At 46.3% G+C, this 19,319-nt stretch overlaps 1 protein-coding gene across 2 annotated transcripts in view; it reads right to left on the bottom strand.

Moving 5' to 3' along the window:
• Nucleotides 1–19,319, bottom strand: part of TCTN1 (tectonic family member 1) — a 297,848-nt gene that overhangs the window by 90,953 nt on the left and 187,576 nt on the right. For both annotated transcript variants that reach the window (XM_086943021.1, XM_086943020.1), the window contains exons 7-8: nucleotides 5,222–5,242; nucleotides 4,183–4,308 (exon numbers count right to left, since the gene is read on the bottom strand). In XM_086943021.1, coding sequence (XP_086799147.1) covers nucleotides 4,183–4,308; nucleotides 5,222–5,242 — 147 coding nt within the window. The remainder of the gene's footprint in view (nucleotides 1–4,182; nucleotides 4,309–5,221; nucleotides 5,243–19,319) is intronic.

Here is a 19,319-nt window from a genome sequence, read left to right as displayed (position 1 = left end):
TAAATGCAATTACAATACAAAACATGCGCATAAAGGAATCATTTCCTTAGTTACGTTGCCGAACTTACAAGCTCCTCTGCTTTTGTCTATCAAGGGTTGATGGGCATTGTGTGGTCAGAATGTATAATTATAATAAGCATCTAGTTCCAGGTCTAGGACCTCTCCTCTCAAGTCTAGTGAAAACAGATGCCAAAATAACTAGGTTTATTGTGCTGACCCTATTGTGTCACTCTCTAGCAACCCATCTGTTTATCAGAAAAAAGCCTGTTCCAGTTTGTGAAAATGAGGGGCGGACGGTGGATGGAGGTGTCCACTGGACCGATGTTGACATGTACAGTACCAGTTTCTCTGACTTACTTCCATCTCCTTGCTTAGCAGCTTGACTTGGTAGTGTGGAGCAGAGTCAACTGGAATCCAGCCTAATCCCAAGTCTGGTGCCAATGGGATTGGTCATTCGCTAATCCTCGAGCCAGTAAATCCATCGCTATCCATCAGCTGCAGCTTTATTGAAGAGAGCAGATGAACATACCAGAGGGCAGGGTGGTGTTGTCTGTAGACTGGTATTTGGTATTTACTTCTTTCAGCCTTGTAAATTGGGTGGGAAGACAAATAATCCCTCCCTTGAAGTTGGCACTTCAATGGGCACACATGCTACTATACCCCTGAATTCCGTGCACCAGGACAGTGTAAGTTATGAGCTTTGTAGGCTCCAACGGTCAGCAGGTATGCTGAAGAAAATGAAGCTTTTAAATTGCATGAACAAGTTTATTTTGAATGAGTTTCATTTTATGGTGGTGTTTTCTTGTACTGAATAGGATGTATTTCTTTGTGTGCTTTAGGTGGAAGACATATTTTAGATTTTTTCATATGTTGTAATATTTGAGGCTGCTAATGACCGAGCCACAACTGTATTTGTATTCATTCTCAAAAGGCATATTTCTTAGTGTGCTTTAAGAGTGCATTAGTGCAATGGCATTTTTAATGCTTGACTTGAAAAATATAACATCCCACTCCGCTTCTCCTAACAGTTCCCATTCTAAAGTTAAACAGGCATAACATAATATGTACTCAAGCCTAAATTATTTATTATGTCACTATTGTTTCCAGGATGATCCACTTAGAAATGGGAAGCAGGTTACTAAACTTTCCTACATGCTTGTGCACTATAGCTGTTTTAAGATTGTCTCTGGTAAATTATATCGTGTAAAGCAGGATCATTTGTGAAGTCTTTCTCATGCATTAACATTACTGCTTTGATCTATTCAAAGTAAGGTGTCACTCAAAGTGTTGCACCAAAAAGTTGACATGTTACACGTAAACATACCAGAAATGTCACACATAAGCAAATTGAAAACTTGGCAGCTATGGAAGCAATAGATCTCTGGGAAATATCTGTGCCCAGAAGTACGATTTTAACACAGTGTGCAGTGCACTGCAAAGTGTTGTTTTAAATCACCTGAATATGGAATAAACTAACATCCAGTGAAGATCTGCTTTGCGTACTAATCTTAGAGAGAGAGAGAGAAACACGCTCAGTTCCCCGCCTGCTGCTGCAAGTCTCATGCCAATGCTGCACTCTCTACTTCCAGATTCCAGATATTTCCGAGAGTGTCATGCAGATGGCGCTGGCAGGTTCCTGCTAGCAGCCTGCTGCAGTCGGTGATGACGGTCTCTTCTATCTTGTTTCCTGCTGAGAGTCTCAGTCAGATGCTGCAGCTGCTAGCAGTCTAGCAGTCTAGCAGTCTCTTGTCTACGGTGGATGTGGCTGAGTGTCCCGTACTCTGCTGACAGTCCCAGCTTGCACTACTGTGAGTCCAATTAAGATTCTGCTGCCAGCCTATTATGTCCAGCCGATGTGACTCAGTTGCTTGTACCCAGCTGGGAGCCTTGGCAGACACTTCTATATGTCTCGGGAAGACTCTGCCGACAGCCTCTTGCCTTTTGGTGGGCCTGAGACACTCGCTGTGTACTGAGACTGAAACGCCTATGCAGTGTGTCCCTCGCATGGACCTGTCAATGAACCTTGCCGTCTGCACACACACCCTGGTGCGATCTCCTCCTCTGCCAGGGCTGGGCATATATCTCCTAGCCCAGTTCTTCACAATTCAGGGCCTGACATGGAACTGAAACTGCCCCAGCACTGCTGACCATTGAAAGGCACCTGCCTGACGTGACTGACACCACCTCAGTCCAGCTGCTCATTAAGGCACAAGACAAACATGTGACTGACAATGTCGCACCCTTCTAACCTTTCAGATGATCAACCTGACAAGTGACGAACAGTGAGCCAGCCCTGCTGACCTTAAAGAGGCACCAGCCTGACAAGCTACTAAGCGACTGACACCAACCCAGACCAGCTGGTCTGTTGGAGGCACCAGTCAGGCATGTGACTGACACACACTGTTACCCCCTGCCTAGCCTTTCAGGGTCAATCAACCTGACAAGTGACTGCCACTGTCACAGCCATGCTGACTATTCAGAGACCCAGACCTGACATGTGATTGACTTTTCTCCAGCCCTACTATCCGTCAGATATTGTAGATTAGCATTTGCCTCTGTGCCACAGCCTTGCCTTCCTCAATGTACAGGTACCAACAAGAACATGGGGCCTTTGAAATGCACGTCCAGAGCACCCCAGCTTGCCACAGTTTCTGCTGTTAAAGTAATGCCACCCAGAGGCTCTTTATTGATGTCATAGCTACACTTTCACAATTGCTTTATTAACCTTCTTGCTTTCTCATATTTGCTTGAAAATGCACCATTTTGTCACTCTTTTTTCAAAAATTTCTTGGGGGGAGAACCCCCCCCAAACCCCCCTTATAGAAGTTGTGCTCGCTCGCTCGCCGTACATTTCGTTGGCCCACACTGTTACGCCTCACCAATCAGATGTCACCAGCCGCCACTGTTAGACACTGGACAGAATCTTCTTTTCATGACACACCAACATATTGTGGGCTTGGAGGTGATGCAGGGCTCTAATTAGATGAAGTTGTTAAGTCTTAATATTTCGAAAAATTGCACTACTCTAAAACGTGGGGATACACACTATAAGAGGAGTGTATTGGGGCTAGGGCTTGCAGAACAGTGCATATTTGGAATGGTGAATACCTCAGAACAGTCTATGGAGTCCCACAAAATGTTGATCTGTCTCTGCTGGTGTAATTGGTCATGAAATAGGGGGCTCCAGAGTAGATATATTGCATCATAGAATGCTGCCCCTGGGGTGGCTACAACCGACCACAAACAGTAACTTACATTGTGGAATAACTCCCCACAATATAGCAATCACATATTCTGTTGTGACATTTCACAAAACAGCAGCCTCCTGTAATATAGTTCAGCAAAATACGGTAGCCTAAGGGCAGGTGCCTCTCATACAAGACCAGCTGTGGGTTAGATGCATACTTCCCACGATGGCAGTCCCCACTGGGCAGACATCCACTTGAATGTGTACAAGCACTGCATATCATGATCTAATCCGTATATCGACTTACCATTACTTTGATGTGACAGATCTAATATTTTACATCAAGTCTTAGCATTTTGAATGCAACAGCTAAGTCGGCCTAATGGTTGTGGTCGAGATAATGGTCGTGGTCGAGGTAATGGTCGTGGTTGAGGTAATGGTTGTGGTCGAGCTACTGGTCATGGTTGAGGTAATGGTCATGGTCGAGGTAATGGTCGTGGTCGAGGTAATGGTCGTGGTTGAGGTAATGGTCGTGGTTGAGGTAATGTTTGTGGTTGAGGTAATGGTTGTGGTCGAGCTACTGGTCATGGTCGAGGTAAAGGTCATGGTCGAGGTAATGGTCTTGGTCGAGGTAATGGTCATGGTCGAGGTAATGGTTGTGGTTGAGGTAATGGTCGAGGTAATGGCAGTGGTCAAGGTAATGGTCGAGGTAATGGTCCTGGTCGAGGTCGTGGTCGAGGTAATGGTCGTGGTTGATGTAATATTCATGGTAGATGTCATGACTAAGGATGGTGTGAAGGGGATGTACTAAATCGTTGAACCCCAAAATGATAATATTACCTATTTATGTATTGGACGGAATGCATAATGATGAGAGAAGGGAAAACAACAACCAGAAAGATATGATGCAACACATTGAAGGTACCAAGTGAAAGGTCATGAGAAATCACTGCTTCCGGTCGCAGCAGCATAACACAAAAGAAGTAAAAACCAACCTTAAGCACCACATTTGTGCACACTCCTGTGTCCGGGTTATATTCAGGCTCAGGAAAAGTGAGGTTCACTTGGTTAAATGTCCCATCTATCGATGCCACAAAGATGGACTGGACGCTTACTGGAACCTGCAAAGCAATCAGAAATTTTTTGGCATTTTTATTAATTTTCCCAAGGATTATAAATCGGGGAACAGATTACGTTTTTTGGCATCCATTGGCCAATAATGTCACTGAAGAGGACAAGAGCGGAGCAATAAACTTTTTCGATCACCACTATAAACTCTGAAGTATATTAAAAGCCAATGGAAAAAAAGGCGCCTTGTGTGGAGTGCCACAGTAAAATGATGAAATGATACCACCCGGGGAACTAACAATACCGCAATGTACAGTTTTTTCCCAGTGCCATGTTACCACTTCATCATGACGTGCGGAGTTCGAAATGGGGGATCGTACAGTTACGTTTCGCTGAACCCAGCTGAAAATATTACTTTAATACCTTGTGAATGGTCAGTGCTATATTACAAGACAATTTGTAAACTCATTTTGGGATCACAAGGGTACTCAGAATGAGTAGCTAGGTAAGATACTTAACCAGTCCTTTTTTATTTTATTTTATATTTTATTTTAAATGCCGTCCCTCTCTTCCTTTCCGTTCTTTCCTTAGATCTGGAGCACAGAAAGTGATGCTCCCTCCTTTTTGGTGTCCCCCATTCCCTTTATCCTAGCCACTACCTCTCACTCTTATGCTGCCTCCTTCCTTCTCTAGTACCTCTGGGGATTGACAGAGCCTCAGGGTAACATAAGTGTTAAACGTGCAAACCCAACATTGTGAACTCACTTTCCATCTCCCCACCTTCCCGCTGATGTCCACCTTTTCCATCTCTGCTATTCCCTCCTTTTCAATCTCGGTACCTTCTCTGCATTACGCAAGAATAAGCACTAAACAAGCAACCAACATGACATCAAAATGTCTGCACAAGAGATCTTCGCTTTACGTCACAAGACTATTTAAGTTGGGGAAAAGAATAAAGATATTTACCGTTTGACTTGACTTTGGAGCCTAGACAGAAAACAAACAAACATTTTAAATATCATTTAGTGGATGACATACCATTTTCACAATCCTTTTAAAGAATTAATAAACTGACAAATCACACTATTAAAAAACAAGGACGAGCTTTAGTTTGCCAGAAGTTAACCATTAATTTTCAAGCCAGCATATTCCCTCCAGCCCTGCTAGCAATAAATGACTAATAGCATCATACACTTTTCAACGATTTCATTCATCTGAAGAAACAAGACAATCAATTCTCAGGTATAAGCAAAACTTGTGTTTAGTAATAAAAAACAGTTTTGTAAACATTAATAACAACTCGTAGTTTCACCATTATCCTATTTTTGTAACAGAATATATTGTATTTTTACAATGATTAAACTAGGCTAAAACTTGAGAGTAAAACAAATTTGTGTAAACATTTACATATCCCAGGGCTATTCAAGGGGATGAACCAGAGATACTGAAGAATCTAATGATTACTTAGCCACACGAATAGCAGCAAGTTGATACTCGCGATATTGAAGACAGAGGACCTGATGTAAATTTAGGTGGTCGGGGCATCCTCCACCAGGGAGACGGAGTGGAACAGATAGCCAAATTTAGAAATGTCTGTTGGTCTGGCGGATATTTCTAGCATTCAGCGGCTATTGGAAATTTGATGTAACTTTGCCGTATGACTCCGTCATAGATGATGGAGCCATACAGCAATCCCCCTCCCAAAAACAAAATTCCTCCATGGGGTCTTGTTTTTTAAAAGAAAAAAAGAAAAAGCAATGCCCCTCTCACCATGGGAGCAATCTCCCATGGCTAGGGGACATCTTATGTTTTTACTGCTCCTTACCAACAGGTGACGGCAGTAAAAAGTGACTATATATCTGCGCATCTAAATTGAGTGGACGGACATATAGCCAAATCTCTGACGGCCCGACATAGTAAGGGCCATTGGAGACATTTGGCCAATGAGGAAACAGAGTAGTCTCTGCTGTTGCCGAACTATGGTCTGCCCACTTTTAAATTTGCGGAGTAGGCAATTATGTTGGCGGGAAGAGTACTCCATCGCTGCCCTTTTCCCCCAGCCTATAAATTGGGCATCGCTTGGCAACTTCTGGGAAAAAATGAAGCAGATAGCTGACACAGAGTACAATATTGGTATTTTGATTCAAACAAAGGAAAAAAGAGAAAAATTGCCCAGCGCTACTTCTCAGTTCCCCGTTTTCGTTCCAGGGAATATTATACATTGAATCATGCACTGAGAAAAATACAAATGTCTACTGAAGTAGTTAATTGAACATATTTGTTGTTCAAATGTGTTGTTTGCATGTTCACAGAGTTCATCTTCATTGTGTTCTTTAATCAACTAGATATGAAATTATTATTCAAAAGATACAAGGAAATACAGTCGAGAAGTATATGCAGCCCAGACCTACTAGAGAATTGAGGAGCGTGATCAGTGGTGTAACGAAATTTGAGTGCGGGGCCCCCCCCTGCAAAGTACATAGAGGGTGCCCCCCGCTGTTGACCTAGTCAGGAGCTCTCAGGCCCACCCGTGCAAAGTGGCGGAGGGGGCGTCCCCAATACCATATCTTGAATCGAAGGCTGAACAGTAGGAAAATGTTGCAAAGTCTGCAAAGATCCGAATCCTGAAGTTACGTACATTCTGGCGGTAGGTAACTAACAAGGTGAGCAGGTCAGCTGTCTTAGTTCAGTAAACTTGGCGACAAAGAGGGTATTGAGATTTCTGTAGTGAAAGTGATGACTACTCTTCAAGGGTCCTCAGCTCAAGGAGGTGAGCTAAGACATTGTAAGCAGAAATGAATGACCAATGAGAATGTGTGACAAGGGCCTCAGCCCAGAAGAAAAAGTAATTGTGTGGTGGCTCGAAAGCTCACATTTTTCTAGAACAGTCAGGTGCCCCTAGCATGGCAACAGGACTTGTAGAAGATTTAAAAAAAAACAGTTAAGTGCCCGGTATATTAATGCTTCCCTTGTTCTCTGCAAGGCTTAGAATCTGAGAAAGGGAAAAGGCATTCTTATTTATGCAACCTGAGTCAGCAAAGGATGTTTTTTAACACTAGGAAGCAGGGCAGGCGGCCATGGTCACCCTTCTGTGGGAATAGAATAACCTTAAACAGAAGTTTTTACAAATACAGAAGTCTTTTGGGTATACTAAATCCTGGAATCAAGAGACACATTTGCAACAGTTTCCTAAGAATTCTTGACTCCGACCTCTGGATCAAAAACACATACCACCCCTTGCTGTTAAAATCTGAATCTGAATATATTTTGCAAACCTAGGACTCCATTTGCAGATCGGCATGCGCCTTTAAGCTTTTTTGCATCAGTTGCCATCTCATTTATAAGTCCCAATTAAAATGAGGCATAAGAACCCTTCATTCTCTATAAAAATGTTATTCTTCATGCGTCTGCTTTCAATAATTGATCTTTGCCATCCACCCTCCTCAGAATAACTATCACTTTGTGACTTAATTTTGTTCAAGCACCAGCGGTGAGGGCTTTGCACAACAGTGCACTAGTCGATTAGTACATTTAAAAAAATATAGATATTAGATCAATTGTGGTGCTCACTCCTCGTGGTCCACCGCACGTCAGCCACCCTTAAGTAAAACTAGACTATAGAGAGAATGTGCGCCAGAACTAACAGTTTGTATAACAATCAATTATTGAAATCCTTCAAAATGATGAATCTTCAGGCAGTAAATACGATACAAAAGTTCTTCTTCTTTATTGAAAATCAACAGAAAGTCATTTCAAAATGCTGCACTCTCATTTCCAGTAGCTGAGCTGTGCTCCATAATTTAGATCAGATTCCACAATATAAATCAGCCAACACGTTTCATCCTAAAAGGACATCATCAGGGCTCCATATTTAGCAAAGCGTTCTGCCTTCATAATCTACACTCAACTATTAAATTGCTCTGCCACACACTATTTCAACTAGTCTTCACGAAATTTGTAAATGTGAATAGTCTCTATACTTTTAAGGCAAGCCTTAATCTTCTTCCTGCTTACTTATATCTCAATAGTCTTTAATCAACTATTTTGTGGGCTCTGCCCCGTGCTGTTCCTACTAGTCTTCTATAGAAGTTTTTATTTAGAAATGAAAAATAGAAAATCTCTATATTCATAGAGCAAGCCTAATATTCTTCCTCCTTCATTATACTCATATTAGTTCCCTTCCGTTATTTCTTGACAATGTTCGAATTCTTTTTTATTTATACTGTATTCCTTACTGCTAGTCAATTATCTTCCCAGTAGTATTCATTATTCAAATGCGCTCCTCTCATTTTTATTTCTTAATTGTCCTCCATTTATTCATAAGCGTCACGATCTCCACTCCGTGTGCCTATCATCAGGGCGGCCCGATAAATCCCACTGACAACAGAGCAATATAATAGTTGAGTGCAGACTATCAAGGCAGAACGCTTTGCAAAATTTGAGCCCTGATGATGTCCTTTTAGGTTGTGGAATCTGCTCTAAATTATGGAGCACAGCTCAGCTACTGGAAATGAGAGTGCAGCATTTTGAAATGACTTTCTGTTGATTTGCAATAAAGAAGAACTTTTGTCTCGTATTCACTGCCTGAAGACTCATCATTTTGAAGGATTTCAATAATTGATTGTTATACGAACTGTTAGTACTGGCGCTCCGTCTCTCTATAGTCCACTTTGTGACTTCCTTTACTTCACCATATAGGGATCTAGAGGCTAATCGTTAGGCTCTTACCGTTCTTTCTGAAGGCATTTCTTAAAGATCTGGCATGGGTTTCCAGAAAAACATGTATCAATCCATCAACGATTGGCTATAACAAGAAAGCCAATAATGCTGATGTTGGTCACAAACTCTACATTTTCAACCTCTCCGGTCTAGGGTCCTTCTGTATTACGGAGGTGATGGTGCTGCTGGAAAGTTGCAATACTCTTGCTTGCTTCTACGACAGGTTTCTCCAACAAGTAGTTCATGAGCTACTGGTAGCTCTCCAGCTACCAGAAAGTAGCTCTCCTGTGTTCAGCCCAAGATGATGTTTGGAGGAAAAAGGTTGCATTTCTAAAATAACATTTAAAGTTCATAATTGGGAGCTAAATTATACAGTGTTGTTGAGACTTATTACTAATATTAATACCTTGGTGGATGTGGCATTGGAGCTATGGCTGTTATGTATTACCCATGTTTACACAACCTTTCTTACATTACCGCTGGCAACCCTGCCTTATGCCCGGAGGTGATCACTGCTGGTGATCTTGAATATTGTGGCCACTAATATAATCTTGCTTGATGTGGCCGCTATTCCATCACTGGTAATATTAGTAGCTTGGGATGATTTTCACTGAACACAATAGCGGCTACTAAAGGAAAGGTTGGAGACCCCTGCTCTACGACTTTTGCTGTTGGACTGGCTTCCGGGCTGTCCAGCTTTCCAAAGGTTCTCTATATACCCGTTCAGTCCACTGGAACTCTGATCATATACATTTAATTTTACACTCTTGCTGTCACTTTAATGTTAGTGATCTGAGCTGTAATTTTACAGATTTTTAGTGAAACTATAAAGCCCCCTCAGCAGCCCACAAGAGCTCCTGCGCTTTAAAGACGCCATTTCCTAAGGAAATCTCTGGTAACTTACGTGAGAAACATGGTGCTTGAAGAACTCTTGTTTTTCAACAGGTGGTTTTCAATTCAGTTTCTCTTTGGGTTGCATGAAGTCAACTCAAAGGAGCGCTGAATAAGTGACGAAAAATAAAAACACTAGCAGATGCACTAAGGACCAGGCAAGGCCCCAGGATTTTTCCCCAGGCTTGAGTGTTTGGCCTCTGCTATCACAGTCTACAGGGTCTCTGAAGCTCAGAGACCAGAAGCTCTAGCATTATGATGGGTAGCCATTAACAACTCTGTCTCCACTGAAAACATCCCAATATGCTTGAGGTGTGCTCAGCCCCAAGCATTTCGTCCTGCAACCAACAGAAAAGAAGCAGTCTTTCTCAGACCAGTCATCACACTCCCTTCCATGTCCCACAATCATTTTCTTACATGCAAGGCAGTCTCTATAGTGTGTATATAGCGGACTAGTACGCTGTCACTCGCAGTACTAACAACAGGCCGGCGGAGTTTGGATTGGCGGACCAGGCCGCAATCCGCGGACTATCCTTGGAAGCTACCCGCCCTACGTAACGCTACGTGCGGCGTGAGGTCCCTGTGTGGTCCCGGACTGCCGGACTGCCTTCTATCCTGTGCTTCTTCTGGACTGGTTCGCACCGGTGTTTTCACCATTGATCACTGTCGCACTGCCCCTACGAGTGTGCCTACTGCGACTCATCGGCGGAGGCCTGGGGCGCTCCGGAGTGGCCCGAGAACCAGACGGCGGGAAACTGCACCCTACGAACGCCGGTTGGCGAGCGACACCGCTACTCTAGTCTGCTTGGGGACTGGAAGGACACTGGTACCGGGACGTGTACTTTGGAGTGTGCTGGCGCTTCTCGGCAACCAGCGGTGTGACCTGCAGCGTGGCGAGAGTCTGGAGGTTGGGATCGTCCCCCTGGTTTAGCCTGTACCACGCGGCCTGCGGCCGCCATTTTTGGCCTCCATTCTTTGCTACGCACCGGACTGCTTCACGGAGTTCGCTTTCCCGGCGCCCCCCCTGCATTGAGCCGCCTCTCGCTCTTTGCTTAGTCAACACACTGCGAGCACCGCCATGGGGAAGGGCGACAGAAACCAGCCGAAGCTCACGTTCGAACAACGGAGACCAAGGGGCGCGGAGGGGGCTCCTCCGGAAGCCTCGTCGCAGACGGCTGATAGCTCGCTCTGCGCGGACATTCGCGAAATGCTCTGTACCATGGAGAAAGGTCTGCAGGAGAGTATGTCCGCGATTGGCACAAAAATTGACGCCTTATCATTCAGAATGGACCGGATGTCTGAGAGAGTGGACAAACATGCGGAGAGGTTGGATATGGCGGAGCGTAGGCTGACGGAGGCGGAGGAGGCCCAGACGGAGTGGGATAAGGACCGTAAGCAGTTCGGCCGTCTCCTCCAGGTCATACAGGACAAAACGGAGGACCTGGAGGCGCGTTCACGGCGCTCCAACGTCCGCATCACAGGGGTGGCGGAATCCACCAACACTGGAAAGATGGAACTGTTCGTTGAGAAGTTGCTTCACACGCTGCTGGGGGAGGACGTCTTCTCCCCCATGTTTATCGTCGAGAGGGCCCATCGCACTCTGGGTCCCAAGCCGCAGCCCGGCCTCCCGCCGAGACCAATCATTGCCAAACTTTTGAATTACAGGGACCGCGATCTGGCTCTACGGCTGGCGAGGGAGAAAGGGGAATTACAGTTTGAAGGCACGAACATTTCCCTCTATCCGGACTTCACGGCGAGGGTACAAGAGGAACGGAAACGCTTCGCCCCCTATAAGAAACAGATGAGAGATATGGGGCTGGACTATGCCATGTTGTACCCGGCGAGGCTCCGGATCAACAAACAGGGACACTCGCACTTTTTCACCGACCCAGCGGACCTGAAGAAGTTGCTTAAGGAATGGGCCAAGGAACAGCGCAACAGCCCGAGGGGTCAACGTACAGATGAGGAGGAGGCTGTGTCTTTGGATGGTCAGGGCTGATCTGTCCCTCGCCACAGAGCCAGGTTTGGCTACGTCATCGTGAATGCTTGTGTTGCATTGCAGAACCCGATGTGCCTTTTCTCTGCCTTCATTTTTTCAAACCACGATTGATGAGCCCGGAGTGGTGCCACTGAGCGGGGCTCTGACTTCTACTGCTGTACTTCTGTTTTAGGGGGGGTGCTCCCTGTAGAACGTTGGGACTGGTTATCCATCACTCTACTTGCTTTCCTGCTGGAGCTTAGGTGGGATGTCGAAAGCAATGGGGGTGGGGCGGGGAGCAACGACTGTATCTGGTCCTTGTTAGAGCGTATTATAGTCTAGCTAGAACCTCTGCCCCTGCGCTTTCGGCTTTTTGACTCTCTAGGGGGTCTTGGGTTTGTAGTGGGTTGTTTCGGGTGGGTTCGGGGTGGGTAGTGCCATGCTCTGTCTGACCGGGTTGGGGTTGGTCGGCTGTGGGTGGTTGTTGGCTATGTTCTTGTGCTGTTGCTGACATGTTGTATGGGGTTCGGGGTCTGTTGGGTGGGGGGTCTGTTTTTGCCGACTACTGCAATGTGTCTTATGCTTCGTCTGCTCTGCCATACTATTTTCTCTAACCTGCTATGTCGACCACTGAGTCTCTAGGAACAGAGGGCGCCCTAGGCTCTCTGCGATTGCTATCATGGAACGTGAGAGGGCTTAACGATTTCCGCAAACTCAGGAAGGTCTTAGCGTACTTGCAGCGCCACCGAATTGATCTTGCTTTGCTGCAGGAAACACATCTGCCGCTTTCCAGTCCTATGTTGCAGATGAGGGGTCTTGGTCCCGCTTGTATTGCTGCGGGGTTCACCACGCATGCTAGGGGGGTCCTCACCTGGGCTAATCCCAAATCCCAATTGTCGCTGACACGAGTGGCGGTGGACCCGGAAGGGAGGTATGTGGTTGCACGTTGTGTTGGGAAGGATCATGATCTCTTGCTGGTGAATGTGTATGGCCCCAACTACGATTCCCCTGATTTCTATTCTTCGCTGGCTGACAGCTGCAGGCAGTTTGTGGGCTCTAGAATGCTGTGGGGGGGACTTTAACTTGGTGTTGAACCCAGAACTGGACAGATCTGCGGGCCCCCCTAGATCCCCTGCTGCTTCGGCGTTGCTTCTATTGTCGGAATATGTGAAACTTGACTTGCTTGATGTGTGGCGTCATAGACACTCGGGGCGGGGTGGGTTCACTCATTACTCGTAAGTAAAACAAAAGGTTTTCCCACTGGGAAGTATTATAACCTGTTACTAGATCAGGATTCAAACTCACAATCATAAATCACACCATTCGTTTTGTGGAAAAACACTTACCAAGAAGGAACATATACAAACAAAATATAAGAAAGGTACAAGGAAGCAGTTATCAAGTTGAAGCTTCCGAAACGCGTCGACGCCATAACCCAAAATTCATATTCGGCGTTGTCAACAACAATCCTGGTTCAAAGGAACAACATTCCTTCCCTTGTTGGCAAACCACATGTCCGAAATGAAATGATAAAGACAGATAATAGTGTCTTTTTTTAAAATTTCTCCACGTCCACGTTAGGTGGCTCTGACTGTGTTTTTATATTTTGTACAATTTTGTGGTACCTTTGTGCTATATATGTTTTTAATTGATTATTTCGTCGACAAATTTTGTAATTGATATATTTTTAATAAATTGTAATACTTCCCAGTGGGAAAACCTTTTGTTTTACTTAATAGTACATTGGCGCTCCATTTCCCTCTGGGTAATTAAGAGCCCCTCTCTTCTTATTTACATCACTCATTACTCGGCCTACCACAACATCCATACGCGCATAGATTACTGGTTCGTTTCCCGCTCACTGCTCGATGCGGTGAAGGGGTGTACGGTGCTGCCGCGCACGCTGTCTGATCACTCGCCCTTACTCTTATTGCTGGTGGCTCCTCCTAGGAGGATTCCCCCGTTCACCTGGAGGTTCCCCCCGTATTCCCTCCTAGACGAGGTTTTCAGAGGGGAACTGGCCGAAGACATAGAGGCCTATTTCGCAACCAATGTGGGTTCGGTAGACAGCGTTCAGGTGCTTTGGGATGCGTTTAAAGTGTACATCAGAGGGATGACTATGGCAAAGCACTCTGGGGTGCTCAAGGCTATCAGGCGCCGGCTGCAACTGCTTGAATCACAGCTCAATGACCTGGATCGGCAGGCGGTGGACTCGGGTGATGCCACTGACGCAGTCACACTTAAGTCCTTGCTAGAGGAATTTCAGGAGGAGGCGGATAGGGAAATTAAACATATGGGCAAATATGCGACAGCACGTGTGTATGGGGAACGGGAGCGGCCTGGTGCGCTCCTGGCTAAACTGATGCGCAACAGCAGGCCCCCATTGGTTATTGAGGAGTTAGTGACAGCTGCTGGGGAAGTGGTGGCTGAGGAGCATGATATCCTGGCGGAATTTCACTCCTACTACACGGCACTCTACTCTTCGAGGGATGCACACCTTGAGGAGGAAATCGACGACTATTTAAGCTACATCCAAATGCCCTTCTTGGTCGACTGGCAGAGGGAGTTTCTTATGGCCCCAATCCAAAAGGAGGAGATAACGGAGGCGCTGGAGGGCATGAAGTCTGGTAGTGCTCCTGGTGCGGATGGTCTCACGGTGGCTTTTTACAAGGCCTTTCAGGACAAACTTGTCCCGTACTTGATGCTCTTGTTTGATGATATTTGTCAGCAGGGCAGCATGTCGAGATCCATGAGGGAGGCGTTGCTTATTACCATCCCGAAGCCAGGAAAACCCCCTAATCAATGTGGCTCTTACCGACCGCTGTCGCTGATTAATGTGGACGCGAAACTGTATGCCAAGGTACTTGCGACCCGTTTGGCGTTGCTGGTCCCGGACCTTGTTGCCCCAGAGCAGGCTGGGTTTGTCCCCTCCCGCAATCTCACTTATAACATCCGCACGGTACTGGGCACGATCCAACATGTCAAGCACGAAAACAAGGCTGTAGCCATCTTCTTAGACATGGAGAAGGCCTTTGATTCTGTTGAGTGGTCGTTCATGCTGAGGGTCCTTCGTAAGTTTGGACTCGGTGAGCCGTTTCTACAAATGTTGGGAGCCCTATATTACAAGCCCACAGAGAGGCTAAAGATGGGGAACCTAGTCACTGCTCCTATTGAGATTGGAAGGGGCACGCGTCAGAGTTGCCCCCTCTCTCCATTGCTGTACGCCTTGGTGGCGGAACCCCTCGCCTGCGCTATACGAGAGTATCATCGGTTCGAAGGGATAAACTTTCCGACGTACCAGATTGGTATCTCAACATACGCGGATGACACTCTGCTATATGTCCGGGACCCGGAGACTAACCTCTCTGCGGTGCTGCGGGAAGTGGTGAGGTTCGGGGCCCTATCGGGCCTTCGCGTCAACTGGAACAAATCAGTGGCGTTGCCCCTGACGCCGGTGACACTCCCTTTTGACTCAGAGTACCCATTGCAATGGACCACGGACTCCATCCGCTACCTGGGGATACGCATACATACTGACCCGGAGGTCCGGATTCGCGAGAATTATGGGGTCGCCTACTCCAAACTGGTGGATGATGTCGAAGTGTGGTCCAGACTCCCGCTTTCTCTCATGGGCAGGATAGCACTCATGAAGATGGTAGTGCTCCCCAGGTTTCTTTTTCTATTTACGAATATACCGGTGGTCCTTTCCAAAGCCTTTTTCCGGCAACTTACCCAGACGCTCATCCGCCTGGCGTGGGGGGGGGAAGCAGCCGCGGGTGCAGTGGCAAACGCTCACCCTTCCGTATGAACAGGGGGGCCTTGGGGCTCCAGACCTGGAGCGGTACTATAGGATCGCTCAGGGAGCACATCTTCATACATGGATTCATGGGGATCCTGGTATCCCTCATGTGAAACTGGAACGGCTCTTTGCAGACCCCATCCCGCTCCCGGCAACAGTATGCTATCCGCCTGATCGGAGGGTCGGCAATCTGGACTCTATAGCTGCCACGAATCATGCTTGGCATGCACTGGTTGGCTCCCGAGAGAGTGTGCTGCTGTATTCACCCTTGCTCCGTGTGGAATGGGCAGCCTGGTTGGCCCCACTGACGGAGAAAGGCGTCCTGAAGGCGCTACGCGACTTGGGTATTGTTACCATGGGAGATCTCTTCTCAAACGGCACCCTGAAGACGTTGCAGCAGGTCCTTCAATCCTGTCCCGGGGCAACGCTGCTCCATAGCTTTCAATATCATAGGGTTCGTAGAGCGGCCCTTGCCGTGTTGGGCCCGGAACTGGCTGAACCGCAGGAAGTGCCGGAGCTCACGTATATAATCAAGACCCCTTCTTCTCGCAAAACTGGTCACAGCTCTCAGGACACTGGGTGATAGACATCGGCAGTGTCCCCCCTCCAAGGCCCGGTTGGCCTGGCAAGCTGACCTCCAATCTCCTATCTCAGACGACATGTGGCGTTATTGCGCTACCAACACTAAGAAAATCTCGCTCAACGGTCGACACCGCCTGGTGCACTTTAAATTCCTACAGCGTGTCTACTACACGCCCGAAAGGCTGCATAGGTATGGGCTGAGGGACTCAGCGGAATGTGAGCGCTGCCACTTTCACACGGCAGACTTTCTCCATATGGCCTGGACTTGTCCTGCCATTCATAAGTACTGGGTAGAGGTCTTTGCGGACCTCAGCACTATTCTTGGTGAGGAGATTTTGCCCAGTCCGGCGCTCGCATTGCTCGGTTTTTCCAAACCGCTTCCGGTGGCAGTGAGGCGGCTTGCGGACATGGCATTATTGACGGCAAAGCGTCTGGTAGCACTGTGTTGGATGCGGGGGCCAGTTCCCACTAAGAAGCGATGGGGGGCAGACTTACTTTACTGTTGTACACAATCAGAGGTGTATAGTGAACTCCTGCCTCCGAAGAGTCGCCCCAAAAACTTCTGGGGGTTGTTTAGGGCGTTTCAGAGTGCGCAAGAGGATGGTGAGTCGGATCCTGACGGGGAGGAGCTGGATGTGCTGCAGGAGGATGGGGTTGCGACAGCTGTGGATGAGGAGTGTGGTAGTTGAGGGCCTTGGCGTTGTGAGTGAGTGGCGAATCGTGCCTGGTCTTCAAGGTGTGTTGTGTTGGAGGGTTGTTTGAGACGGCTGTCTTGGTTGTCGATAGGCGCTATCCCCCACCTGAGCTTTATTTCGCCCTAGTGGACATGTGATTGACACCCATGGCCCTATTGAGGGGTTTGTGGTAGTGGTGAATGGTGGGAGCGGGCGGGTGGACACAGGTTTAGGTAGTCTGGCTAGTTTTTTTCGGGGTGGGTGGGCTTGTGTTTGTCTGGGGGTTTTGATTCCCTTTATACACCTTTTCTTGGTTCCCCGATGGAGAAACTCCGTCCCTGGCTCTTCACGCAGTTCTTACTGGGTGTCTACACTGATCGTACCATCCTGACACGCCAAACTGCGCTTAGAACTGATATTGCTGTCGCTGCTGGGGGTGCTTTCTTTTATATGTTGCGATCATTCATTGGCTGCTCCCATGGACTGAAGCTACTGCACACTTCTTCTGCACCCGCAGTTACGCCGCCAGGCCTCCGGGCTGTTGGTCTTTACGGCTGTGTGTTTCACCTTTACCCAGGGATTGGAGAGTGACCTTTTGATGCCGCCGGCCTCCGGGTTGTAGGCGATGTCGGCTGTGTATGCAACTTGAAGGTGTAATAAAGTACAAAGTTAATAAAAAAAACAAAAGGGCCTGGAAGATAAAGACAATGGTTGGGTTAATACCAAAGCCTATCTCAATATGCAACTCTATTAAATGCTCTTATGTAGGATGGCAGACTGGACAATTCCGTCAGGTGTGTGTTCAAAGCATTCCAGATCCACCACCTTAAGGAATTTTACTCCACGTTTGACGGGTTGACCAGCCTGGTGTCAACAGATCTCATGAATCACATAAGGAAGAAACCTTGGATTTGTGTTGAGTTTATCTGAATCACTGTGAAAAAATGTAAATGCTTGTAAAATGGCAGTTGATGAATTTCATTTTGTCATTTCTTCTCTATCTAAAGTTAACAATGTAATAAAAGCTACTTTGTAAAAATAACAAGAGTACATTGCCTCAAAACAAAACCTTTGTCACCTTGACAAACAAGAAACTAATCATACGAGTGGGCTTGCTGGAGAGGCTTTGGTTCCTTATTGGAGGCTATACATTCTAAACTTTAAGAAAGGATCAAATTACCTTAAATAAACAAGAACATGTTCCTGTATAATGGAATAAGTAGAACTAACTTTGCTCAAAGTTTAATGTAAGCCAGAAAACACTATATAAAGTCCCTCATCGAAATGTATTAAAAAAAACAAAATTCAAATGTGCGTCACAGTGGGTACTCTCTTTGAAAGTACCCACCTCACAGATTTCTTGTATCCAAAATAGAGAATCACAAAAATACTGCAAACGAGAATCCAGACTCAAATGTCCTCTCTCGTTTCCCAACTCCAATTCCCAAATTTCTTTTAGAAGGCTTGGCTCCTTCTCACCATCAAAGGTGTTAATGACCCTTAATGCATCGTGACTCTCTACGTCTCCAATGGGCACTTGCCCAACATCAATGTCAAACCAACAAACTAATCAGCTGGCCTTGCAAAGCCCCAATGACAGCAAAACATATTTCCACGAGTCGCTGCTACCAGTATGCTTCCACCCTTATACACAACTATTTTACAGCTTTTGCACTTGTTAAAATTTCTCCTGGATCAGCATAAATCTTGAGCACAAAGTTAGTGAACAAACTCACTGCAAGAATGAAGTTGTTCAGCTTTGCAAGTCTGAGCCAGGCATATGACCAAATCAGCTCTGCTCAATGTTAGAGTCCATCTTGAAATAACTCAATCAGTGCCATCCATGCATGTTTATCCTTATGCATTTGCCAGCAGCCTTTAACAAAGTAAATGCAGAGTTACCTCTAAATTAAATCAGATATTGGCTGGTATGTCTCTTTCCAACCTCAACTGACTCAATACATTTTTGATGGCTCGTTTTTTTCTCTTTCGAACAGTGACTAGACAGTGGTGTTTCCAGCGCTTTGTAATACTTGCATACACCAACCTGTACACGTCATCTAGTGTTTCAACATCGAACACCAAATGAATTCTGAAGACACTTGGCTTCCTCTTCAAGCCAAGCTTATTAGGGGACTACAAAGGTCCTCGCACCCACAGTGGTCCCTCACATATTTCACTGCTTACAATACATTCTTGCTAGATATATGACAAACAAGCTCACCCTTCACTTAGGATAAAATGGAACTCCTCAAATTTAGTATTCTTCAACCACCCTTACAAAGTTGTGAAACCTGTAGTCAACTGGAGACAGCATGAACCAACCGGTGCAGTCCTGAAACAACTCTTCTGGCTCCCAGTTGAGACATGGATACAGTCGAAGTGCATTTGTCTGACAGATAAAGCCTTACATGGAAAAAG

The sequence above is a fragment of the Lissotriton vulgaris genome, chromosome 11 (assembly GCF_964263255.1).
Source record: "Lissotriton vulgaris chromosome 11, aLisVul1.2, whole genome shotgun sequence".
Classification (NCBI taxonomy): Eukaryota; Metazoa; Chordata; class Amphibia; order Caudata; family Salamandridae; genus Lissotriton; species Lissotriton vulgaris.
This window is presented reverse-complemented; position numbering and strand designations above follow the sequence as displayed.